This window comes from Thamnophis sirtalis, unplaced genomic scaffold (assembly GCF_051295495.1).
Source record: "Thamnophis sirtalis isolate CommonGarterSnake01/CBP01778 unplaced genomic scaffold, rThaSir2_p1.2 scaffold_12, whole genome shotgun sequence".
NCBI classification, from domain to species: Eukaryota; Metazoa; Chordata; class Lepidosauria; order Squamata; family Natricidae; genus Thamnophis; species Thamnophis sirtalis.
The window spans coordinates 23216614-23244118 of record NW_028261392.1 but is presented as its reverse complement, the minus strand read 5'-3'; the positions used below and the strand labels follow the sequence as shown (position 1 = coordinate 23244118).

Sequence of the window (27505 nt, the reverse complement as noted above, 5' to 3'; positions counted from 1 at the left end):
GCGCGGTGCGGTGCTCCTGCTGGGGAGGGGGGGTGCTGTTTGCTGCTGCGCGGCGGCTGGCTGGCGGGAGGTGCCCGGGGGCGGGGGGGAAGGGAAGCGCGCTTGTCGGGAAAGGGTCGTCTTGGCCGAAGAAGGAAGGGAGTCCCTTGGGTTCGTTCCGGGGCGCTTCCGGCTATGGAGGCCGCCTTGGTGAAGCCGATGGTGGCGGAGGTGAAGCCAGGTGCCGTGAGCGCCGTGAGCGCCGAGCTGGAGGTGAAGAAGCTGCAGGAGCTGGTGCGCAAGCTGGAGAAGCAGAACGAGCAGCTGCGCAATAGAGCCGCTGCCACCTCGCCGGCTTCGACTCCCGGCCCGAGCCCGGGCAGCCCTCTGCAGCCGCGGCTGCTAGCCCCGGCCGCCACTGCCGCACCGCTAGCCCCCCGCAGCAGCTCCCCTCCAGCCGGCCGGTCGAGCCCAGCGCCGGCTCTCGTGTGCCAAGCCGAGCCCTTCGTCTACTTCAAGCCGTCCCCTACCGGGGGAGCCCACGAAACCCTCGCCGCCCCTTCCATCCTTCTGCCCCCGGCCAGCCTTTTGGATGAGGTGGAGATACTGGACCTTCGCAGGCTGGGTGGCTACGGCCGGGATGGAAAGGAAGAAGAGCAGCAGCGGTTCGAGGAGGAGGAGGAGGAAACCTGGTAGGGTATCTTTGCCCGACTTTTCCGCACAAAGGCTTGTCTCCCGCCTGGCTCTTCTTTCCCTGCGGCTCTTCCCGAGAAAAGAGACCCTTCCTCCTTTTTTTTTGTATCCAGCTGGCGCTTTCCATAGCTCGCTTTCCCAGCCTTTGGCTGCCCAAATCCCCTTTGATTCTGATTTGTTTAAAATTAGAATAGAATAGATTTTTTTATTGGCCAAGTGTGTTTGGATATACAAGGAATTTGTCTTTGGTGCATATGCCGTGAGTGTACATAAAAAGACAAGATACATTATTATTAGTATTCGTATTATCATCATCATCTCTTATTAATTAAACATGAAACTCAGTCAACTGAACATTGAAAATGTGTATTATTATTATCATCATTATCATCATTATTATTTACATTGGGCCTTCCTCTCTGAACATCTCCGTTTTTCTCATTGATTCTTTTTCCAACCCTTACTTTCCCAAGTCTTCCATTTGTTTCTAACCTGCTTTTTGCCTGTGTGGTTTAAAAACAAAGATTTAGAAACACTGGGTTTTAAAGACTTCTCTTTGTATTGGAGTGGTGGATAAATCCCAGGCACGAATAGGCATATGCCTTTAAAACGAGAATGAGTATAAATTCTTAATTTTTTTTTAGCATGGAGCGGGGGAACTGAGATTTGTTAGCGTTGTGTTCTTTGCTGCATTGCCTTCACTGTGTTGTGCAAAAAATCATGGTGCACTGGTTAAGATCCCAGGGCTGGCCGATGCTGATTGAAATAGGACAGTTTTGAACTACTGTCCTACTCTCATGTAGGGAAGAAATGATAAAATGGGAAAAGCTGGGGATTTCAAATAAAGCTCGTCTGGAGCTCACGGTTTAGCATACATGTTTGAAATGGAAGTTGAGTTGAAAATGAATGGGTAATATTACTGCCTCGGTGGGAGGGATGAAATCTTACACTTGTAAAACTTGCATGTGGATTTCAGTACTGTGGTCAGCAACCCTTGTGATGGTATGGATATTTATGAATAGATCCAGCGCAATATGGGTGCCTGCAAAAATAATGAAAATGGAGGTGGTATTTGTGATATACTGCAGAAAATTTCAACAGTCAGCAAAACTGATGGGGGGTTTCTCCATTGTTAGAAAAACTGCAGTCATTTTAGGAGAAATCCTTTTTCACAGGGAGTAGAGAAGTTTGGGAAGAGAATACTGTTTCATACTGTTTCACTTTCTTTACAACCATACCTTCTGATACTTCCTCTTGCAAAATTTAAAATGCTTCCGAAGAAAAGTACATGTAGATTCATGCGGAAAGAAGAAACATCCTTCATTGTTTCCCATATCAAATACCATTTATATTTCCGTTTCATATTTCTCATTACATCATGCAGTCTGTGAATTTTTTTCAGGATCTCAGTCATTAATATGGCATTATCTGTATTCAAAAAGACACACTTCTAACATCACCACAAGCTTTCATTAGGCATTTATCCATAAAGGACATTACATACAATTGTGTTACTCTTGCACAATGTTGAGCAATTGGCTAAGAATTCCATTTTGTAAAATATTCTGGAATTTAAGCAGCTATCTGGAGAGATAAAAGGCATCCATACCAATAAATGGTTCACCAGAGACTTTTTTTTAATCACCAGCTGCAGTCTCTAAGAAGTTGAATAATGTTTAAAAGAACTCAACATGGTAAACCTGAAAAATCAACAGAAATGTCTCCCAATGCTTGTGAATCTAATTCTAACCATACCATGAAAAGAAACTGGCTAATGAGTAAATAAAGAATGTCAACCAATAAAGAAGAATTTTTGTAGTTCAGGAATGAAATGAAGGGTCCTTGGTACTCTCTGAGCTTGCTTGTTTTCTTGCAGAAGTTTCATTACCCTAACTAGGTAACATCTTCAGGGCTAGTAAGGAGTGCTGTTTGCTGCCAGCCTGTCTGTTTGGATGGGAGCGGTCTTAGGGATATTTTGGTTGGGCTGTTTACTGATGGCTCTTTGGCAGTTTCTTGATTGGGGTATTGCTTACTTGATTGTTGGTCTGAAGTTAACCTTGGAGTTAATCTATGCTGATCTGAGTGCTGACTACTGGTGGAGAGGTGCAGGAGTCTTATTCTCTTTTGGGATGGTTGATTGTCTCTTTTGCATAGTCTATAGATGTTGCTAATGTCTATGTGCCTGTTGATGGCTGATTTATCAGAGTGCTAGGCTTATAGAAATTCCCTGGCATATTTGGCCTAGTCTAGGATTGTCACATTTTCCCCAGTTGAAACGATGGTTAAATCTGTCGATATGTTGTGAAATCAAAGAGTTTCCATCATGTCTTCTGACTGCCAGTTGGATTGGATTTATTACATTTATATGCCGCCCTTTTCCCCGAAGGGGACTCAGTTGGTGTTCATGGATGCGTGCTACCAGTCTTCTGCCTGTTTGTCCTACATAATGGTTGTTACAGTTCTTGCATTGTGTGTTGTAGTTGACTCCTTTTTTCTTCTGGGGTTTCTGGGTCTTTTGGTTTGCTTAGGATGTTTTGAGGGAATGTCAACTCCTAAGTTTACTTTAGCCATGACATCAATGCCATATGTCCAGATATCATACTGAAGAACACCAGCATGGCTCTTTAAACTTTTACCTCCACCTCCCAATCTTCCAATATATGAAAAATCTCAAAGTACTTCCAGCAACATAGTTATACCAGCAACAAGTTATGGCTGCTAAGTGTGGAGCCCAAGGACATCTGAAATAGAGAAGCTTTGAGTACACAGTACAGTTAAGTGGTGGAAGAGTAAATACTAAAAGTTTCACTCAGATACCAAATCTGAAATGCAGAAATATACTCCGGAACCAACTTGAAGATGTCATCAAAATGGCACAGAAAGAAATTATGAATGGGCAGGAATATTTTTAAAAATGCAAAGCAATTGGTGGCCCCCAATAGGTAGCCCTTTTGGATGCTTGTAGGATTGACCGCCTCTGAGTTGGAGAGATAAAATAAAGAAAAATCTTGGACCCAGACAGAATATTGTAGCATTGGACTATATACAACACAAAAAAACCTATTGATTTTGTCATTTCTAGCAGCGAACATACCTAAGTGAATGGACTAAACTACTGAATAAATTATTTTACTTTTTTCCTTTTCTAATACATCCTTTTCTCCTCAAACTCCCCCCTTGTCACTCATATTCTTCTCATTCTTGTTTCCTCCACTAGTCACCTCAAGCTTTTATTTTAAGCAGTCAAATTAATAATTCATTTAGATTTATATTCCTTTGTTATGTACCTGTATGGTTAGCCACATGCTTAAACCACATATTCCATTTAGACTTTGCCACTTTTAGTGGTTTGTGTAAGAATTTTAACCTACAATCAATGTTCCCTCTAAGCTGTGCGGCTGCGCAGCTGCACATGTGATTTTTAATGTCACAGCGTGCTAGGATCACGCATGTGGCACTGCCCCACTCGGGATGGGGGGTCGTCGTGAGTCCTTCCTTCGGGATGGGAGCGGCTTTCCGAGCTTCACCCCTTCCCCTCTTCTCCCGATCACCGCCCACCACCCCTTGGCAAAAGCCTCACCTTTGCTCAGCGGAGTTGGCTGGCCAGCCCGAGCGCACAAGCCAGGCACCCACAGACGCACCCAGCCCAGGCAGTCACCCCCCTCCCCCATTCCTTGAGTGGGTGTGGAAAGCGCAGCCCCCTCCTCAGCAAAAGCCAGACAATATGTAGCATGTCAAGATCTCTCCAAGCTACTGGGGGTCCTTCCCTCCCCCTCCCCTCTGCCCAGCAAAAAAATTCAGGTGCTCAGGCATGAAAATGTGCCACTCAAACACTATACTTTTCTGCACACACTGAAAAAAAAATTAGAGGGAACATTGCATACAATATTTAATAAGTAGAACAAGTATAGACTAGGTTATTGTCAGCCCTTTGAGGTTGTCCAGATCAGGAAACAGACACCACAAAAAGACTACAACTATATTGAGATAGGCGGTTGTAACATCAACATACAAGCCTGACTGCATTTCTCTTCCTTTCCTCTTATATTCCAGGGAATTGGGGAGGAACCAGAATGAGACTTCCTAATACTTTTTCTGTTTTCTGGTATCAAAGTATGTTTTTGCACATGTTGTAATAAGTTCTAAGTCCCAGGGTGGGGTCAAGTGCGCAATCAGTTTGGAGTCCCTTCACTCTCACAAGAGATCTAAGTCCCAGCCCTCCTTGAATTCCATTGACTCATATCTAACCGCCAATTTGCCTTGACCATTAGTAGTTCAGATTCTTGTAAAGAGATAAAATGGAATAAACTTGCAATAATTTGAACAACCCTGGTTCCTGATTTATTGCAGCTGACAACGTCCATTTGATTCACTTTACAACCGTGGTGACTCACTTTACGGTCATTGTAAAAATGGTTGTTAAATCGGGTGAGTCATGTGGTCCCTTGACTTGTAACCACAATATATTATGACTAAAATTCTTGAGTTTCTGGTGCCATGATTGTTAAGTCCAGGATTTACCTGTATAGTATTTAACTTCAATTCAAGACTTGCTTAGAGCTTAACTATTGGCTCATATTATTTCACCAATGGACGTACATTGCATATATCTCCATTCTTGGAGGAATAAATAGTTACATGAGCCTGATTTAGGAAAGGCTAAAACTAATGTTGTTTAAAATATGCTTCAAGCATTGTATTGTTTTAGGACTTGTAATTCCTCTTCAAACACTAGGTAGAAAATTACAGCTACCACCACTACAAAGAATACTGCCCTAACCGTTTTTCTCTGCTTCTATTGAGGCTATATGCTGCACCGGTTAAGGGCATCATGCAGCAAAAAAAGTTATTGACTCCCCTGCAGTGGTGTCGACATGTTCTTGATAATCCAAGCCCTGAGATGGAAGCTGCTAAGCGTTCTTTGTGCTTCAGGCTGGAACAAGGTAATTCTAAGTTTCTATTCTTCAAATTTATTTTGGGGTTTTTTTTGAACTGAACCTTTTCTTACTGATCGTAGTTGGTTAGATATCAGTACCAGTGTAAGATTAGCCATGTGAATATTTTTCTATATGGATCTTGTCCTTATATATTTTATTTTATTTATAAAATAAGGATTAGGAATTTGTGTGACTCATTTCTCTTTTTGGGGGGGTCTTATGTCTGATGATTTTAAGACACATTTCAAAGCTCTTCGTTGTGTTTCTAATATCCTTATCTTTTGGAAATATGGCTAAAGTCTGATGCACATTTATAAATAGTTGTTTTCATTTGAATGCCAGTGTCATTTTAAAATTCTCGCTTAGCTTGTACAACAACGTGTTTGTTCATTTGTCAGAAAATACCTTCAAATGACTAGAAACAGAAAGGAAGTTGATTCAGAATAATGGTTTGTGAAATAAGTGCAATATTGACAGTATGGTGAAATGATGATTGTGGCAAAAGCCAAGGAAACAATTAGAAGCAGAAGATATGAACACATTTACTACATCAGCTACTATGTCTCTTATCAACATGGCAATTGGACTGATTTATTGCCTCTCGCAGAATTTGTCTATAACAATTCACTGTATACCTTTGTCTTCTTTTCAAGAAGTCTGTGGACACCATCAGTGTCACCTGCTCTGTAGAAGTCCCAACTCAGCTGTTCCTTAAGCCTCTGGGGTTATCCAGGCTGCATAGTTTCCTTTAGAGAAACAGTTGGATTTGACCAAGGCTGGGTATAAATGTGTAAGATCGTGCCAAGATTGTGATGGAAAATTAGATATGGCTTTCCTCAAAGCCATTGTTGGAGAACCCTTTTGGCAATGAGTGCTGAAACGGGAGCACATGCACACATGCATGCCACAACCCAGAAGAGCAGCCACCTGGTGCCCATGCGCACGCTGGGAAGATGATCTTCCAGTTTCTGGCATACAGATGTGCACTGGCTATCTGGTCTTCGTGTGCATATGTGCTCCAGAAACCAGAAGACCAAATGGCTGGTGTGCATGCACGCACCAGAAACAAAAAGATCATCTTCCCGGCACGCACATGCACACCGGGCATATGCTCTTCTGGTTACGGTGTTCCTGCATGCGTGAAGACCAGCTGGCCGGCACACCAAACCTGGAAGAGTAACAGGCAACATTTCATGTGCCTGGAGTGATGGCTCTGCATGCTGCTTCTGGAACATGTGTCATAGGTTTGCCATCACGTCTCTAAGTTTGTGCATTTATCTCACTTATCAAAGGTTTATCGTCCACTATGCAGAGCAGCTTTCATATCTACTCATTGCCTGCTTCAGTGAAATTTAACTTGTATTTTCCCAGTTATTTCATGTTCATGTTTGCTATTCAGCACTTTCTTCTCCTCTGCACATTTTGGTGGATGGGTAAGATTAATATGAGGCGGAGTATATTATGAATTCTTGGTGCAAGAACACTTAAAATATCTCCTACATTGGAAGAGCTACCTTGAATCGGACAGATTGTGGGAAGGAATGAAAAATGTTCATGAAGTTCTGAAATTCCCATACAAACATTAGCACTTAATAGCAATAGCACTTAGACTTATATACAGCTTCATAGTGCTTTCCAGACCTCTCTAAGCGATTTACAGAGTCAGCCTCTTGCCCCCAACAATCTGGGTCCTCATTTTACTGACTTCGGAAGGATGGAAGGCTGAGTCAACCTTGAGCCTGGTGAGATTTGATCTGCCAAACTGCAGGCAGCCGGTAATTAGCAGAAGTAGTCTGCAGTACTGCACTCTAACCATTGCGCCACCGCGGCTCTGGTATGAAGTCCCTCTAAATTGTCAGACAACAACTGATATGTAATGGGCAGAAGGGATGACTTTGAAGGACAAGAAGAGCTGCTCTAAAAGAGCAGTCAGATTTTTAAAAAATATGAATCCAAGTTGGAATTATAATTTGAGAAACCGGCTAAAATAGGATTCTCTCTAATTTTCATGAAGTTATAGGAATCCTTGGTTGTATAAACAAAGGCGTAGAATCAAAATCATATGAAGTATCAGTACCACTTTATAAAGCCTTGCTAAGGCTTGGAATACTACATCCAGTTTTGGTCACCACATTACAAGAAATATGTTGAGCTTTTGTAACAAGTGCAGAGAAGAGTAATTAAGATGATTAAAGGCCTGGAAAATGAAACATATGAAGAACAGTTGCAGGATTTGGGTTTGGTTGTCTGGAGAAAAGAAGGACTGAGGGGGACATGATAGCAGTATTCCAGTATTTGAGAGGCTGCCACAAAGAGAAAATGACAATTTGGCGAAGTCTCACTTACACCACCCTGAAGATGGCGAGTGAGACCTCGCTGAAACGTTGCCAAGACAATCTCAACCTTACATGGAAAAAGACCTGAACACAACAAGACCAGCATACCTACGCCCGTGAAAATCTACGAACAAACATACATACATACATACATACATACATACATACATACATACATACATACATACATATGTTACATCAACAGAAGGGAAACTCGGTAGAAAGGTGAATGCACCAACCAAGAAAACTGGGTTGTATTTAAGAGTGAAAAGTTATCTAAAGGGAATTGCTTATCCAAAGTTAGACAGAATAGTGAGTTCTTTTATTTGGAAACAACTTGAGCTGAAGGTAAGGAAGATAGAAAATTAATGAGTGGAAGCTTACTCAAGTTAAGCCTTACCTTTGCCCCCAAACAGAGTATCCCAGTCAGATTCAAGTACTATCGTGTGCAAAATACAGAGCAGAGCCATGAAACTGGTGTAGCAACTGTTAGGAAAGGGAATGTAGAAATTCAGTTTTGCAAAGACTGGCTTGCTGCACCAATACATTGATCAATTGGGGGCTGGGGCAATAGAACCAATTTTTTCCAGTGGTTAAGGCACCTGGCTAGAAACGGGAGACCGTGAATTCTACTTCTGCCTTACCATAAAAGCCTGCTGAGTGACCTTGGGTCCAACCCAGAGGTGGTATTCATACTTTTTTCCTTGTACTTGTTGACACATAAATACATAAAATCCAGCCAGTTCTCTCCAGTTCGGGTGAACCGGTAGCGGTGGCCGTAGGAGGTTCCACCCACACACCCTGACATAATCCATGAGCACTGCACATGCGCAGAAGGTGGTGCACATGCACAGATGACAGAAGCGTGCTCACATTTGCGAACTGATAGGGAAGATAAGTGAATCCCACCTCTGGTCCAACCTTCTCACTCAGTCCAATTCACCTGACAGGTGCTTGATGAGGGGAAAATAGGAAGAGGAAGGAACATTAGACACATTTGCCTCCTTGAGGATTTGGGAAGGAAGGAAGGAAGGAAGCGAGAGAGAGAGAGAGAGAGAAAAAGAAAGAAAGAAAGAGTCAGCCAGCCAAGGAACACTGTACTTTTATCACTTTTCCTAAAACACATTTCATACCTCTGACTTTCACACCTTCCTTCCTCAGTTCTATTCTCAAATTACTTATAAAAGAAGAGCAGAATGTCCATAAGTCTTTTCCCTTCCCCTGTGCCTATTGAAGGCACTCCTGCTAAAACTGCCTGGAATAGACCTCACACTTACTCTAAGAACAGCAAAAAGCTCTAGATTAGAACATGCTCTGTCTGCTCTAGAGGTTGTTTTGGGTTTTTTTTTTTGTACAAATGCTGTGTTTTTGTTACTGGGGCTCTCGGAATCCCAGCTGCAAAAACAGTAGCTTTGTTCACTGTGAGTCTTCTCAAAGGCGCAATTGTGGCAAAAGAATGAATGCTGTTCACACGTGAGCTGCAGACTGCATTTGGAGTGACAGGGAACTGGCCTTGGATCAGACTGTTATGACACCCGTCCAAAGGCACAAAGGACCTTTTTTTTTCATTTTAAAGGCATTTTACATTTTAGGATTTCTAATGAAAAGGACAAAAGATGGAAATTTGTCTTAAAAATGTCTTTTGTTATTCTTGGAATAAGATCAAGAAGACAAATAAGATCAAGAAGACATGTTAAAAGTGTTCTCTTTCATATATGCGCGTGCATAATTTAGGTAAATGATTCAATCCATCATTGGCTGTACACAAGGTGGATTTGATTGAAATCAAGTCAATTTAAATCAATAGTAAAAGGACTTGATTTAAATCAAGTAGATTTAAATATAATTTTTAAAGAGCAAATGTCACCTCTGTCCCACAGCAGCTCCTCCTATGACCAGCTGTTGACTCACCGACAGTCCCATTAATTTAATTAAAGTCCCATTAATTAATGGCTGGTGATGCGGCAGGGACACAACAAGGTGAGGCAGGCAGCAGGTAGCAGGTGAGTGGATGCCCACTAACAGGAGCTGCCATGATGGATCTAAAATGACAGGTGCTCTTTAAATGTAAGGACTCATTCTTGCTGGTAGTTAGGATGTTTAATATTACTATTTGCAAACAAAGTGAAGATTTCCTGTTTAGAGTGCATGTTATCTCAGCTTGCAGAGCTTGGATTCATTGAATGAGTTTACCAAAAATGTAAATATTGCAGAATATACAGCCTCATGCTACATAACTAAGCTCCATTTCATGCTGAATAAACTAAATTATTAATGCATCTTAAATAGAAAACTGTCTTTAGATAGATTTTTACTCCAAAGGCATTTTATTAAAATAAATTTGATAAAAATAAAAAAAATCTGATTTAAATAAAAACAATCAGATTTAAAATTTAAAAATCTGATACATACACACACACACACACACACACACACACACACACATATATAGCAATAGCAGTAGACTTATATACCGCTTCATAGGCCTTTCAGGCCTCTCTAAGCGGTTTACAGAGAGTCAGCATATTACCCCCAACAATATGGGTCCTCATTTTACCCACCTCGGAAGGATGGAAGGCTGAGTCAACCCTGAGCCGGTGAGATTTGAACCGCTGACCTGCTGATCTAGCAGTAGCCTGCAGTGCTGCATTTAACCACTGCGCCACCTTGGCTCCTTATTATTATAATATTAATAATAATGTTAACTCATCAATTTTTATCCACCCTGGTTGTACACCAGTTTGGCATTTAGCATGATTATAATGGAAGAATGTCTACTCTGGAGCATGTACGTTTGCATTAAAAATTGTATTTATGTAACTTGAAATTTCATTTTGGTGAAAAGAAGAAATATTTACATTTATTGACTTAAAAGCTTAAAAAAGGGAATGCAATTTATATTGGCTACTTGGCAAGTGAATCTGTGGTTTATCGTGAAACTTCACTCATTCAAGTTTGTCATCAATCATTAATCCAAATAATATTGGGTTTCAAAAACCTTTTTTCTAGGATAATTAAAAGCTCACTAATATAGCATTTCTTTTAAGTGTTTTTAAATACGACTTTGTTATTCTGTATGCAATAACAATGATTTTAGTGTTTAACAAAACTATAACTTCTAAAGTTCTTATTTCAGTATGTGTGCTCATTTTGTCCATAATCATAATATTCTCACATCCTTTATTTTATTTTAAAATTTAAATAATTTGTATAGGTAAATATTGGTACCAAGAAATGTTTAAAATGTTCAGCGTTAAATTGTATTGTATGGGAGAGAAGAAAATTAGGAAAAGAAAAAACACTTTATTCCCTTTTGCCTAGTTTTTTTAAATGTATCTTAAAACAGGATTTTTCCCCTCTAACCTATAGAAAATTATTGGCATTCTATCAGTTCAGTGGGACTAACTCCCATGCAAATGGCATCTTGCTTCGATGTGAGATGGACAGCAAATAAATTTAATAATCTCTCGTACATCAGTTGGTTTGGGAATAAAACTCCCTGTCTCCAATGATACTTGTCTCTCTAGATGTACATAACATCACTACTGTTTGATCTTTCCTGTGATATTAACTTCCTAATAGATATGCATTCTGTTGCTAAACACAAACTGATATTTTCTTTTCTGTGCCCACTAACAGCTAGTAGATGGCGGAGTCTCTTCTCTTCATCTGTATCCTTGGCTTTTCCTTATAGTCCTGTTGCAAGGTTCACTCCATATAGCAATAGCTTTAACAACCCTGCGTTCCCTAAAACCTTCAGCAAAGCAATATTAACACCTGAACAAACAGGTAATGCCTACTTTCTTACTAACATAGCAATTTAATATTCTCTAAATCCAAGCCGTGTAGGTTTACAGACGGTGACCCCCGCTTTAAGGGCCCTGTTGGCTGTAAGGAAAACTACAAATAATAGACAGAAAATAACTAGGAATCCCAATTCTAAAATAAATCCGTACTGCAGTTTTCATTGTTGTTTCTTTGTTCTACTTTTTTTAATGTGAAGAAATTATAGGATTCCTATTTGTATTGAATTAATGAACAGAGATAACTATAATACCACTTTTAATACATGCTGTTTAAATGGACTGTAATAGAACTGAATATTTTGAAAATGATTTGAAAGAAGAACCTGTGTTTTCCCAAAAATAGGACCCTATCTTATATATTTTTTGCCACCAAAAAGGGCACTTGGCCTTATTTTCAGGAGGTGTCATCCACTGACTCACCTCACTTGCGCACGTTGCCCCTGACCTCCTTTTTGCTGTCAGAGGCCTCCAGGAACTTCTCTGCGGCTGGCAAGGCTTTCCTGAAGCTCTCTGCAGCTGATAACAGATCCAGAGTTGATCCAGAGCTCTGTTATTGGCTGCAGAGGCCTTCAGGAAAGTCTTGCCAACTGCAGAAGAAATGGGTCAGCAAGGCAGGTGTTGGGGTGTGCCAGGCCTGGCTGCAACTATCCAAAGGTAAGTAGTAAGGCAGCTCCACCCACCATCATCCCCACCTTAGCTTAATTTTTACCCGTGCACCTGAAGTGGGTGAGGTCTTAATTAGGGCTTATTTTGAGGGTAGGGTTTATGTTCTGACCCCCCTCCGTACGGTGAGTCATGCCGACACAAGATTACTGCTAGACAATTTATTCACAGTAAATTAACAGACCGACAAGACTTTGGCAGCATCCCAGACTTCCACAGATAAGAAATACACACAAGAGCTTCTTCAGCTTTAGTATAATGGTTGTGTCCTGCAAAAAGCCTCCTCCCTAAGTCTCTTCTTATATACTCTCTTGGGAGGAGCCTAATCACAACCACCTGGCCCCAATTATCTTCTATATCTCTGTAGTTGCTGTCGGCGCTTATCTGCCTGTATTTGCCTGGTGTCCGGGACCACCTCCCTTAGCTCCTCCCCACTGCTCCAGGGTCTGATGTCAGGGACCAACTCCCTTTGGCTTTCACCGCTGCTCCATGCCTCAGGTGCCTCCTGGTGGCCAACCAGCCTCTCTGGTCCCTGCTCGGAGTCTGACCCCTGTCCAGGGTCCTCCAGAGCCGATTCATAGGGTCCCTCGCTATCGGAGTCTGTTTGCAGCTCCAATGGCTCCTGTTGGGCCACAACAGGTTTATATTGGGCGCACATGTAAAAATCAAGTTAGCCTTTACTTTCGGGGTAGGTGAAACACGGTATGTTTAACCATTTACCAGCACTTTATAGCCATTTTCTGCACTCTTCTGAACTTGCAAATTAATTCACCTACATTAAGAATTTTAATAAATCAGCTCAAGGCAGTAGCATCTTTTTTGAGGTTTGTAGAAGGGGATCTATTTAATGAATAACATAAAACAGTGGTGCTCAGGTGTAGTCTGAGCACATTCCTAATCATCTGCAAAGTATGCATATCCTTAGGTGACAGGGCGTTGTTTGGAGCACTTTCTAGAGTGTCATTGAGTCTTTTTCCCAAATAGATATTCATGATATTGGGATGATGTGGGCAGTCACATTTGTAGTGTATTAATTTAGGAATTAGTGCTGTTATTTTTTATGAAATGCTTATGGATGTAATGTTTTTCAACAGACTGCATTTCTAGAAGCTCCCCTCTTAGTCCCCAGTCATCTCTGGACAGTGAATTGAGCACCTCAGAAGTAGAAGATGATTCCATTTCCATGGGGTATAAACTACAAGACCTCACCGATGTCCAGATCATGGCTCGGCTACAAGAAGAAAGTAGGTTGAAATTTTTATTTTCCTACTTCTAAATAAGTGGGGTTGCTTTCTGATCAGAGAAAAAAGGGCTTGACCATTGCAAAATAATATGGTTTTGTAGAAGATGAGTTAAAAAGATTATCTAGTTAAAATTTGAAAATGTGCTACACCACATTTGGTTTTTAAGGGAAAATGGTGTTTGCATATTACTTCTCTGTAACTCCTTAAAACATCTGCATATTTTCACAAAACTGAATTGCTTTTCTTATGACGGGCGCGGGTTCCCTGGAAAATAGGCATTGAATCGAAGGAGTTGGAGACTGATATTGTATATACACAGTCATGCATTCCCCCTTTGCCTTTTGCATATGAAGTACTTCACGGCCTTAAAATGTGTAGGCTCATATGCTTTCAAGAACTTAATTGAATAGCCAATGTAAATCACAATTAACTATCCTAACTTATATGGCATTTGACTGTTGCAAAGAGAAGAAACCTAACTGGAGTGGAGAGTCAGCTAATTGCATAAAAAGAAAATGGCAGTGTGTCACTTCTGTGCTAAAAACGTATGCCGTACTAGTTTTCAATTGAAGTTGATCAAATTATAGATGAATGCAGAATTTACTTTTTTTTAAATGTATTTAATCATCTTGTTTGGGGATGATTCCTTATATATTAAAATATATGTATTTTATGATTTCACTAGTAACTGAGCTGACTATTTGCAATATGAAGATTCAGCATACAGATATGCATTACAATGCAATGCCGTGCAATACTACCAACCTAATAGCAGCTATTGTAAGAGATTGTGGGGTTCTGGGAAAGGAGTGGAACAGAGAGTGAATGTAAATAATCAAGATTTGGCAGGAAAATCAGTTGATAGCTTATCTCATTAAATGACAACCCAAGTGGAAAGAAACCTAGAAATAAGCGGGTCCGTGGCTACCTCGCATTCGCTTGTGCATCAATATCATGCAGTGATGATGTGTCATGGACTCTGGGGAGGGTAGATGGGAAGGTGGACGCTTGGGGGAAAGCGAAAGTAATTGCTGTATTCTCCCCAGAATGCTGTTTCAAGGTCAACAGTTGGGAGAAGAATGCAGCTGCATGCCAACCTGTGCTTGAAGTGATCGTTCTGAAAACACCTTGCTTGAACCTGATTGAAGGGGGAGGGAACACAGCGATAGGAGGCAGCTAAGGGAGGGCAAAGTTGAACTTGGGGATTTTGGCGGACAATTCTCAGTGAACTTGTCTTCTGATAAAACTATACCTTTCTCAACAAATAGAGTCAAGGATCATTTCTGTTTAGTGGTTTAAATTTGTGGCAGTTTCAAAAAAAAAATCCGGTCTTAATAAACGCAGAATAAATAAGGGTGGGAAATCTCCTCTTACCAAGAGTATGCATTTACCCAGACTCATATTAAAGAAACTTGTTATGACCTAGGCTTCCCAAGAGCATTAAGCAAACTCCTTGTCCTGATAAAAAAAACCCTTTTATTAATTTACTGTGAATTCTGCTCATTCACATCCATCAAAGTCTTTCAAGGGAGGATTTACAGTCACAGGCCTTAATCTGGCTTGGAGAGCTAACAGGCCGATATTTGCAAAACTTGGCAAGGAATCTCAGAGAGTTACAAACCAATTAAGCAAACTAATTGTCTCCTGCAAATTCCACTCCTCTTTTATTTCCTCTGGGAGGGCCATTCATCGTCCAGCTGTGGCCTTACTCCCAAGTTGACCCCTGTTCTTTAGCTGTTCTCTTATTTTGGCAACTCTGCACATGTGCACACTGGGAACAGGCTCCAGCTGCTCGTCTGTCTCACTGATGTCTGACTCTGAAGGCAGCTGATAACTGGCATACGGCTCTGGCTCCCTCTCTGCCTCTGACACAGGGCCTTCATCAGGGCTTTCCCCTGACTCCAGGAATGGCCCATGTTCCTCCCCAACCTCCTCACTGTCCAAATCTGCTGCCAGCTCCTCTGGCCGCTGGCGGACCACAACAAAGCCTTTCTGAAATCTCTATAATTTTTACTTCTTTGATTATGGTTTGTCCAGCAAGATGGAAATAATAATACAATTATAATTATATTATTTGTAGAAGTACAATTTTTTACCACTTTGTATTTTGGATCTTGTTTTCCTTTACAGGCCTGAGGCAAGACTATGCTTCAACTTCAACTTCAGTGTCAAGAAACGTTTCCAATGTTTCTCTTCCTTTGATCAAAAAAGGGATCGGTGGTGATCAGGAATTTGATCGTTATAGCCTTGAAGATGAGGAAGAAGAATTTGACCACTTGCCCCCACCACAGCCTCGACTCACCCGTTGCTCTCCTTTCCAAAAAGGAATTCCCCATTCCCAAACTTTCTCCAACATACGGGACTGTAGGAGGAGCCCAATTTCCCCATATTTTCCCTACAGTAATAATCAACAGCAGCCATTTTGTTCTCCTCAACCGCCAAATCTTCTGGAGTCTCAATCAAACAGAATTAATGGAGGTAAGAGTTGCTGGGCTGTGTGAGTTTTTCTTGACATCAGCTTACATCTGATCCTGAACACACTGTAAAACTAGTGGGCTGTTCTCTTTTTGACAATATGCCTAAAAACTATTCATAAAGGCTTAATATTCTGGAAGTAGTTTCCTTCTTTCCATATATGTCCCATTCTTCAAATTTCTTTTTTTTATTTATTTTCCCACTCAAGCACACATTTTCTCTTCCATAAGAAGTGGATTCCTATGTTTAGTAGTATGAATTTTGTTGTTTCAAGTCGAGCTCTTGTAATCCTGTTACTCTCGGCCATTACAACGGTTAACTGTTAACAGATTCTAATAAAGTTAGAAGGTATTAAGAAAGGAAGGTTAATTTAAATGAAGGTTCAAAATCCATGCATCACAGTAAACTGCATCTATTGTTGGGGCGATCTGGACTAACAGATGCTGCTGACTCAGTAACATTTTATATACCGTATTTATAATACGCACCTCCCTCCCAAAAAAGGAGGGTGAAAATCTGGGTGTGTCTTATACACTAAATATAGCATTTTTGGCCTCGCGAAACCCTGCCCCGTGCATCCCATTTTTTGCAAAAATGGACACACAGAGGGTTTGGGAGGCCTATAGAGTGCTCCTGGGGACTGGGGAGGGCAAAAACAAGTGAAAAGGGGCCTGTTTTCACAAAAACAGTGTTTCTGCCCTCCTAAGCCCCCAGGAGCACTCTACAGGCCTCCCAAACCCTCTGCACACCCCAGTTTTGTGGAAAAACCTCGCGTCACAAAAAATGAGCTGTGCAGAAGGTTTGGGAGGCCTGTAGAGTGCTCCTGGGGGTCGGGGAGGGCAAAAATGTTTTTTTATTTATCTTTCAAAATCTTGCTGTGTCTCATACTCCAGTGCATCTTATAGTCCGAAAAATACAATGTGTATATATACAGCTTAATTGTAAAGCTGTCAAATGCTGTAATACAGGCACACAGACACACACACAGAGACAGTATCAGTATTTGACAGCTTTGCAATTCAGTACACCTGGCAAATACTATGTCAGAAGATCTCACAAAAAAACATGAAAATTATAGCTAGCTGTAATTTGAACTAGTTTGTTTTATGATCTGACAGGTTATCATTTTGTCTTCCTTCAGGCCCATACAGCTTGAAACTTGCTAAATCTGTTCATGACATATTGTGACTATTTTGGGACTGCAGCATAGCTAAAGTCCTTTTAAGGGGAAAAAACACAATTCTTGAATACATCTGACTTGGTTGGTTTAGGACAGATTTAATTTTCAAAGTTGGGATGGCACAAAAATTGAGGTACGAATTTTCTACCACTCTTCTGAGTGGTTAGGACCACAAGGGAGAGGAAACACGAAGTAAGGAAGGTTCACAATGTTTGGGACTGAATTGGAGTAGCTTCAACTGGCATAGATTTTTTTTTGAACTGAAAACTTTTAGAGCCACCAAGGGCAAATTCCTCCTCTTTCTTTTTGTGGAATATCACAACCACCATTATTCCCATTCCAAAAATGGGGTCCTAGTGTGAAAAGAATATTGTTGGAGCTTTCTAAGTTAAGGTATTGCCATAGAAATTGGCATGGCACAATCAAAAGAGATAAGATTTTGCCATTATTAGCTTGCTTGACCAGCTGCGTCCTTCTGTAAACCCCATCTCGATTGGTCCTTTTGACTTGATCCAAAAGAACTTTCTCTCTTTGAAATTCATGCCTCGTTTTTTCAGACAATGCATTTTTGTTGCAGACAAACTCCGAAGAAGCATGCCTAATTTAGCTCGAATGCCGAGTACCCTTACTGTCAATACAAGCAGCAGCCCAGCAGGATCTGTGAGGAACAGCCTAAGTTTTGATTCTAACTTACATGGAGCCAGTAACGGGGTATCCAGAATGCAGTCTTGCAGTAAGTATGGGAATATTCGTGGGGTTTTTTATTTATTGAAAGCTGTTTGATTAACATTCTTTCCTATTCTTGGATCTTTTGATCCAATACTTCTGAGTTTGTCAGGATGCTCTATGTGTCAGATCTGCCATCTTCAGCTTCTATGGTATGCTGGCATCCTGCCATAAAAAGAAAGATCTCCCACTTGCTGCATTTATTTCCCAGGGTGCCAGAGTAACTAAAATCGCCCTACAGTAGTACATTTCTTGCACATCTCATTTACTGGTAGCTGATGTCCAGCAAAATAGTCATCTATTTTCTCCTGCTTGGTTGGGTAGCCTGTAGCATATCCCTTTAGCAATATCGTTTCTTTTTCCTCTTAATATTCACCCAAATGCATTCAAGAGGGCCTTCATCCTTAGGATCATGTATTTCTATAGAGAGTGATTACTTACATACAATGTATGTAAATACCTCCTCTTTTGCTATATCCTCTTTGGTTGGGTGTGTTTCAGAGGTGGGTTCCTACCGGCTTGGACCGGTTTGGCCAAGTAGGTAGCAACTCAGCCTGCCACACCCCCGAACAGGTTCTCTCAGTGGCGCCGTAGATACCGCCATTTAGCATTGTGCATGTGCGCGTAGCATAGTTCAAGCGGCTGCACACAGCACGTCCCTGAGCGAACCGGCAGTAGCAGCAGCCAGAACCCACCCTTGGTGTGTTTGCTTTAAATAATTTATATCCTTCTGGCAGTATGTTCCAGTCATGGATTCCATCCCACCAAGTTTCTATAATGACAGCAATATTGTACCTGTCCTCGTGCATTAGGATTTCAGGTTCTCCCTGTTCGTTCCCCCAAACTCTGAGGACTAATGGCTGACTTTGCGTTTGCTTCTTAACTCTCCTGTATTTTTTATACCTGAATTCTCCTTCCTTCTCTCCACTTCCTTCCTCATTGTCTGCTTTATTTTCTTGGGGTTTGGTCTTAAAAGTTTGGTCACCCTCTCCTTCCTTTTTTAGTTTAAAGCCTTTCGGATGAGCCTAGCTACTTGTTTCCCAGTCTTTGGGAGCTGCTGCTGGTTCAGGCAAACCGGTAGTTCCGAGCAGCAACTGGGCCCGTCCACCAACCCCGGCGGTATCCCATCCTATATAATTGCTGTGTTTTTCTTGCTACGTGCATGGGCGGAAGGTGCACGCGAGAGTGAAGCGAGTGAGCGCGAGCATGCGCTCCCATTTTTGGTTCTGACCAAACCGGTTGTTACATTATGTGATGCCCACCTCTGGATGCAGCCCGTCTCTTGCCAGAAGCCATTTTTGTAGATAATGTAAATGCAAAGTTGTGTTAATGGCACCATCCTTTGAGACAGTGGTTTACTTTTAGAATCCTTGGTTCCCTCTTTTAGTATTGACCTATGGTAGACAGTATGGAAGAGAAGACTGCCTGTATCATGTATTGTTTCCTTTCCTGCTTAGTTGTTCATAGTCCCTAGATATTACATCCAAGCTTTGGGTTGGATCCTTCATCCCAACATGAAAGAAGAGAAAGGGATAATAATTGGTGGGCTTGATTATTTTGGTAAGCCTCTCTGACACATCTTTGATCTTAGCTCTAGGGATACAACTTACTTCTCTTAGCTCCCTACTAGTTATCGGGTCTACAGATTCTCTTCCTCTGTTCCTAGGCAGGCATGAAGAATTAAATTTAAATTGAGATAAGCTTTACTTTGAAGATTTGCACTCAGGAAAATGGTTTAATGGAGATTATTTTGTTCTTATTTTAAATGTACTTTTATTTTCTGTCACTAAAAACAGGATTCCCAAACAATACCCAACAAGGGGATTTTTCTATTTTCTTTCTATGCATTTATTGTTAACATAGTTGTAAAATTCCCAATGCAGGGAGATTTGATCTCCAGGAGACAATGATCCAATGAATGCTGCTTGTAGGACTTGGTACTTCAAGTCAATGCAAATTGATTCCAGATTTAGTTTTATTTTATCATTACTTAAAGAATGCTAGGAGGTTTTCTGCTTCCAACTTTCAAGTTGTTCAGCATGATTTGGATACGAAAATATTTCAATCCGGTGCTGTTGTTAACTACCCTTTCTTCAATTTTTCTCCTCTGTGGGGGTTTTAAAATGTTTTCCGAAACTCAGTTACCAAAAGATGACTCGTGCAGTGTCATTATGACACAAAGCTCACCCTTAAGTATTTGCAGAACAACTTGTGCTTCAGTTAAACAGGCTTTGATACAGTAAATGTTTTGTCATCTGCTCCCCTTGCCTTCCCCGTGGATATGCATGCCTGAATTTCATACAAAAAGGGCCAAATACAACAGGAAATAACTACATAATAACTGAGCATCTGAATACATTTTTACATGGTACATTTGTTTATATAATTTACTTCCTCGTGTTAATATGTGAAGTCACTGTCAGGAATTATTTACATTTCTCTTCAATGATAGCTGTCAGTTAATGTTTTCTGCTTCTCTTTCTAGTTCCTTCACCAGGGCAACTTCAACACAGAGTCCACAGCGTGGGACACTTTCCAATATCTGCCAGGCAGCCCCTCAAAGCTATGGCCTATGTGAGCCCAACAGTTCAAGGAAGTAGTAGTGGCAGTGGTCTTGCGTTGTCCAATAATAGCTTGCAAATGCACTCCAGTACAAGCATTCCAGTGCCAAACAAGACTGCAAACACAAATATTGTAACTCGTAGTAGTCTTCCTAGGCCTTCCCTGGCCATAGGTGGAAGCAGTATACCTAGGAGCAAAATTGCACAGCCAATTCGAAGGTAAGAATACATTTCTTGAAGGAGAAATTGGGCTTATAAACTTTAAAGAATAATTCCCACACCCTAAGCAAGTAAGAATTCTCATAAATCAAGTGTCTTGTAAATTTAATCTTTGGATATGGTAGGAGTGTGAAGGACACCAGATTATGGTAGATTGTAACTTTGGATTCTAACCCTAATCATAAATTGTATCAATAACACTACAGGTCATCAGAATCAGAGCAAAATGTAAACTAAAGATGAGCAATACCCTTTCTCTTAATATAAGTGAAATGAGCAGGGTTTCACATGCCAAAAGAAGCTCTCCCCTCCTTTTTCTCAGGTGGTGTTTCTAAAATACCATAAACCCCGCCTCTAAATTCAATTTTTCAACTCTAGTTAACTCCATGCATGTTAACATACGTATATCATCATTTACGCTTGGACGCAGTGGCTCAGTGGCTAAGACGATCAGAAAGATCAGCAGTTCAGTGGTTTGAATCCCTAGCGCTGCATAACTGAGTGAGTTCCCGTTACTTGTCCCAGCTTCTGCCAACCTAGCAGTTCAAAAGCTTGGAAAAATACAAGTAGAAAAATAGGGACCACTTTGGCACAGTGGCACAGTGTTCTGTGCGCCTTCGGGGTTTATCATGCTGGCCACATGACCATAGAGACGTCTTTGGACAATGCTGGCTCTTTGGCTTTGAAACAGAGATGAGCACCGCCCCCTAGAGTCGGGAACGACTAGTACATATGTGCAAGGGGAACCTTTACATTTACCTTTTATCATCATTTACACGACATAAATGGGTACCCATCATTCATATTGGCAGCTCATTGTCTGCAGACTCATCTCTGGCATATACATATTTTAATCTTCTTCTGTCATCCTCAGTTCCACCCAAAGCTTTCTGTATTGATGAGAAGGACCTATCATGACACCTCCTTTTCATTATGCAATTACAGGAGCATCCAAACAATTCTTTCTCCCACCTGCCTATAAATTAATCCAGCTCAGGCTTACCAGCTTGTACTGAGTTTATTGAAACCAGCAAATCACCTCTAACTTTGATTTGATATCTGATACTGATACTAGTCTATCTGCATCTCTTTCAGAGGAGTTTCCCTATGAGAATCTAATCTTCTCTGAGCTTCTTATCAAAACAAACACAAACTGATTTGTCTCAATGTCGACATGGATATGAGGTTATTAGTGACATGCTATGTTCGAGAATTAAATTCTCAGAAATTTATATGCAAAAGATGCAAAATTCATTCATGGAATCACCAGTTGGGAAATAACTAGAAGTAGATAAGAAGAAACATCGATATCCATAGATAAATAACGGGTCAAATAGTTGTTTTCAGTTTGTTTGTGCTGTTACCCTATTAATTCTGGACTGCCTTTGGTTTATAGCCAATAAATTGGTGTTGGCAAGGTATGAATTCTTTTAACTGAGCCGCTGGTTTGACATTAGCTATTGTGATATCTTTGCTTGGAGAAAAGGATTAACTCCTGACTTTACTGAGTGAATAAAGAAGAAGACCATACATTAGATTGGCAGAGGAGTTGGCTTGGAAGGTAAAGGAAGGGGCACAGGTAAAGAACCAAAAAGATAGTAGGAACTGCTTCCATGATGTATGAGATATATGTTTTGACCCTTCATAGAGGATGGTGAGGAAGTAGAGCTAGTCCTGATACTGGTGATCAGTGCTCAACCCAAGGACCCCCCTCTGGCTGGGGCATATTCAGCAAGGCCCCCATATTCAGTTTCTCATACTCTGAAATTCAGCCGGAAATGCTAAGCGGAGGCATGTGATATAAGCAGCTAAACTCTGCAGATCTATGACTTGCCAAGAAACAGACCAATAGAAGAGCAGATTCTCATGTGCCTCAGTCATTCATTGGGGGTTTAGGACAATTGGCTGAGCCTGCTTGGCCGGCCTGCTTCACCCCAGGCCCCCTGCTGCAGTGGTCCCACAGTGAGTATTCATCCTCAGCTGTCCTTCTACCAGCACTCCTCTCCTGCCACTGCTCTCTCAGTGTCCAGAATGCCAGTGGAGGGGCAATCAAGGATAAACACTCGCAGTAAGTGGGCAGCAGTACCTCCCCCCCCCCAGGATGAAGCAGACACGGCCAGACAGCCACATCCAACTGAAAAATCTGTTGGATATATGCTTTTCTCCCGTGCTCTAGCTAATTATTCTCCTTGAGGAGAAAGGGAAAGGAGTATAGTTACACATGTAATTTTCCTCTGATAGAAAATAATACTAATGATCAATAGACTTGAACACTACCATTAATATACTTTTATGTTCGACATCTTGTCAACACTAGGAGGGAAAAAAACCCCATTTCGGTTCATCTCTATAATTGGAGATATACTACTGAAAACAAATGTATTTTGGCTTCTGACTGCATTGGTCTGTTGCAGACACAAACCCAGGGCCCAGGGCTGTTAGCACTAGCACTTATATACTGCTTCACAGTGCTTTCCAGCCCACTCTATGTGGTTTACAGATTCAGCCTATTGCCCCCAACAATTTGGATCCTCATTTTGCCTACCTCGGAAGGATGGAAGGATGAGTCAACCTTGAGCCTGGTGAGATTCGATCAAATTGCAGGCAGCTGGCAATCAGCAGAAGTAGCCTGCAGTACTGCACTCTAAGCATGTCACCACCACGGCTGTTACCTGCCTCCCTTCCCTTAAATCCCATTTTGCTTCACCTGATCTCTATAACATACAATTAAAAAAAAGAGAGAAACAAAATCTTCAGTCAAGCTTCCTTCCTAGTTGATTATGTGGACAAATCCAGACACTTTTCTTGAAAACAGTATCGGTCCGTGATGGCGAACCTATGGCACGCAAGTCGAAAGTGGCACACAGAGTCATCTCTCCGGGCACGCGAGTCGTCGCCTATTGCTCTTCCAGCTTCCGATGTGACAGTCAGCTGGTCTTCACACATGGCAGTGTCGGAAAGCAGAAGAGCTGCCATTTGGTGCACATGCACACAAAGGGAAGATGGTCTTCCAGTTTCTAGCGCTCACATGCGCACCGGCTGCCTGGTCTTCCGGTTTCTGGTGCGCATGCGCACGCGAAGACCAACTGACTGGTGTGCATGTGCACGCTGGAAACCGGAAGACCATCTTCCCAGCACGCGCATGCGCACCGGGCAACTGCTCTTCTGGCTTCTAGCACATGTGCACATGTGCTCCCATTTCGGCACTCAGTGCTGAAAACACTGGTATGGGTGGTTTACCATCTCCCAGATTTTTTTTAAATTTTCTCAAGTCTCCCATCCATGTGGTAATAGGCTGAACCCTGCTTAATTGTCAAGATCAACCAAATTTACCTGCCTGTGTTTATTTTCTTACTCTCTTTGGTAAGGTAATATCTCCGACATGGTGACCCAATAATTACAAGTTTTCTAGTAAATTCTATTTCTGAAGGATTCTTACCTTCCAAAGACCTACAGTTAAAAAAAAGAGATCTTGCTGGGCCAGTTATATGAAAAGAATAACCCAATAGATTGAAGTGGGGGAGGGGGAAATATCAGCAACGGGTTAACTCTGTAATCAGTTTGGTAAATTTCCAAAAGAACAACGTTATCGCATTTTAAAAAGAGGTCCGAGAATTCTAGTAGCTTCATTTCAGGGCAAGATTGGCCACTATTCCTGGCACTGTTTCTGCTCAGTTTTTCTACCGAGTAAAACATTTGAAGTCCCTTGTGGATCTGGACAGATCTGAGCAAAGAATGAGAGGACCAATTTGTCCCATGTTTGAAAAGACATTAAAACGTTCTTTTAAATTAAAAGAATGTGTGCAGTGTATTCCACCAAACCTTTCTTTTGATGATGCTAAACATGAGAAGGTCATTCTGTGAGATTTCATCTGAGAAGTATGTCAACTGCAACTTGTGGAGAAGATAGCAATACATGTGTGCTTAGTTGTATATGGAACATCGCCTTATTTTATGCTTATCTTGTCTGTGTGGTTTTTTTTAAACAGTTTTCTCCAGCCACCAAAACCTCTGTCTTCATTTACTACTCTACGGGATGGTAACTGGAGAGATGGCTGTTATTGATGTCAGCTCAATCTGAATCCCATTCAAGAAATAGTTCTCCTACCCAGCTGGCTGGGTAAATATAACTTTAGCAGTGCTATAACATAGTGCTCTTTGTTATTCTTATTCTTCTGTACTTATCATTGTCACTAAACATGTTGCACTTAATTGTTTGCTTCAGCAAAAAGCAGTACAGATAGTTCTAGACTTACGACCACAGTTGGGGCTGAAATTTTGGTTGCTGAGCAATATAGTCATTAAACAAGTCATCATGTAACCAGATTTCATTTTACCCATCCTTACCATGGTTATTAAGTGAATCACATAGTCATTAAGGGAATCATGTTTGTTAAGCAAATCTGGCTTCCCCAGTCGACTTTAGCTTGTTGGGAGCCAACTGGGAAGATCATAAATTGCAATCATGTGACCACAAAATGCTACAACCATTGCATATGCAATGCCCCTGAATTGCAATCAGTACCAGTTGCCATGTACTGTATTTTTCAGAGTATAAATGCATCTTCCCCCCCCCCTAAAAGTGTGGAAATGTTGGTGCGTCTTACACACCAAATGCAGCCATTTTTGGCCTACCGAAGCCCTGCCCCCACATCCCATCTTTGTGAACAAAGGAGGCATGTTTCCTTCCCCCAACCCCCAGAAGCACTCTGCAGGCTTCAGCAGAGCTGGGGGAAGGCAAAAATGCTTCCGTTTTTGCAAAAAAACCAGTCCATTTTTCACCCATTTTTTGCAAAACCGGGGGCATTTTTGTCTTCCCCCAGCCCTGCTGAAGCCTGCAGAGTGCTCCTAGTAGCTGGAGAGGACAAAACCTTTTTTTTCTTACTTACCTCTTCAAAATCTTGGTGCGTCTTATACACTGGTGCGTCTTATAGTCTGAAAAATACAGTACCTGAATGGCAATCATCTGACTGCAAACGGGTGTAGGACAATTCGATGCAGCCAGCTCGCTGCAGCCAACTTTTCACAGGGCAACTCGCCATGGGACAAGTGTTACACTAATATCAAAAAAACGGCAGAAGAGAAAAAAGATGCAAAAGAAGGGACAGAATGAAACGTGAATGACAAAAATTAAACTATTTTTTTAATTTATTTTAAATAATTAAATTGAATTGTTAAATGGCCCCCCAGTGAGCTGTCCTGGTGGGAGTTGGCTGTGGCGAATTGTCCCGCAGAAAGTTGGCTATGGTGAGTTGGCCGCGGTGAGCTGCCCTATTCCGGATTGCAGGGGTGGTGCAACAGTTGTAGCTTCAAGGACAGGTTGTAAGTCACTTTTTCCAAGGCCGTTGTAACTTGGAACCGTTGCTAAACAAGTGATCGTAAGTCAAGGACTGTCTGTATTACGAAGTTAGCATTGCATTGTTCTTATTTAACATTTCGAAATACATGCACAAATTACCTGAAATGTCCCTCTGGGGAAGCAAAATGTGACTTCTGAATGTTTAGTCAGAATGAAGTGAGTTTATTTTAAAAATGTGTTCCTTGCTTTCTTTGCTCTCTTTAGCTAGGCATTTTTTACCTTGTAGATTTACAAATTATGACGTACTTCATTTTTTTATAGTCTTTTCAAGAAAGCATATTTTTTGCACTTGATATCTTTTTTGTATTTGCTTGAAAAAGAGTGTCAGAATTTTCATGAATGTTCTATATATACATATATTTTGTCTTTTAATAATCAGTATTTGGTCAGAATATGTGTTAAGCGTATGCCCAAATCCAATGAGGTCCATCTGTGCCAACTTTATATACATCTCTGCTAAGTTGTTCAATACTTGATGAAAGTTCCAATCACTCTTCAGGACAAAACAGTAATTTAAATGATAGCAGTCAATCACGTGGGATAAGGATAGGGAGCAGTGGGGAAGAAGGTACAGAAAGCAGAGGTTGGATTTAGATGAAGACTGAATGGATGGGAAGTATGATAGTGAATGTATGATATAACAGTATGCACTTAACAAGTTTTAATTTAAGTTGCCATGAGTTTGTTCCCTCACCTCCTTGTTAATTTATTACCACAATGTTCTATTTCTAACGAAATGTGTAAATTGCACTGCACTAAAAAGTTGCAGTGATCTCTTACTTATATAGTCAGATTTCAATACTTTATTACAAAGAATACACTTGCGGTGTTTTATTAACAATTGTATATGATGGAAATGAATATGTTTTCATGGGAATATTACATTTTTGATAAAACTTTGGCAAAACATTGAATTGCACTAATAAATGCTTTCTTACTTAAAGAGGACGATTTGAATACTTGACTACAACTTGCATTCTGCTGATCTAGAAAGTTTCAGAAATAAAGAAATCTATTTCAGCAATAGAGTACTTTTGGATGTGCAACAGAAATGGACTGTCTGTGTTTGCTCTGCTCCATTTTTATTTAGTTAAGTATACAGTCTGATTGAGGTGAGATCCCTTAATCAGAAGGTAAATGAAAGATACCTAGCAGCCTGACTTCTGGTTAGGAGTTTTCCTACCAGAAAAATGGCAGGAACGTATCTGGGCAGTTTCTGAAAATTGGATACAATTGAACCAGAGGTGGTTTCCTACCAGTTCGCACCTATTTGGTAGAACCGGTTCGTCAAATCTACCGAACCGGTTAGAAGAGGTTCCACCAGTGG

General features: G+C 41.1%; 1 protein-coding gene across 2 annotated transcripts; it reads left to right on the top strand.

Moving 5' to 3' along the window:
• The first annotated feature begins 120 nt into the window (after positions 1-120).
• Positions 121-27121, top strand: SLAIN1 (SLAIN family member 1). Of its 2 annotated transcripts, XM_014064584.2 has the most exons (8): positions 121-671; positions 5476-5615; positions 11585-11734; positions 13509-13658; positions 15789-16136; positions 17891-18046; positions 20525-20819; positions 24809-27121. In XM_014064584.2, the coding sequence occupies exons 1-8, from the start codon at positions 175-177 to the stop codon at positions 24882-24884; spliced, it is 1812 nt and encodes a 603-aa protein (XP_013920059.2). In that variant the 5' UTR covers positions 121-174; the 3' UTR covers positions 24885-27121. The 2 variants fall into 2 exon arrangements, with proteins under 2 accessions (XP_013920059.2, XP_013920060.2); XM_014064585.2 differs by lacking the exon at positions 11585-11734 and having other exon boundaries at positions 122-671.
• Positions 27122-27505: the final 384 nt, after the last annotated feature.

Coding starts and splice junctions, on each gene's coding strand:
- SLAIN1 (XM_014064584.2), top strand. CDS start 175: ATGGAGGCCGCCTTGGTGAAGCCGATGGTGGCGGAGGTGAAGCCAGGT. Junction 18,047..20,524: donor ATCCAGAATGCAGTCTTGCA/GTAAGTATGGGA, acceptor TTCTCTTTCTAG/TTCCTTCACCAGGGCAACTT. Junction 20,820..24,808: donor ATTGCACAGCCAATTCGAAG/GTAAGAATACAT, acceptor TTTTTTAAACAG/TTTTCTCCAGCCACCAAAAC.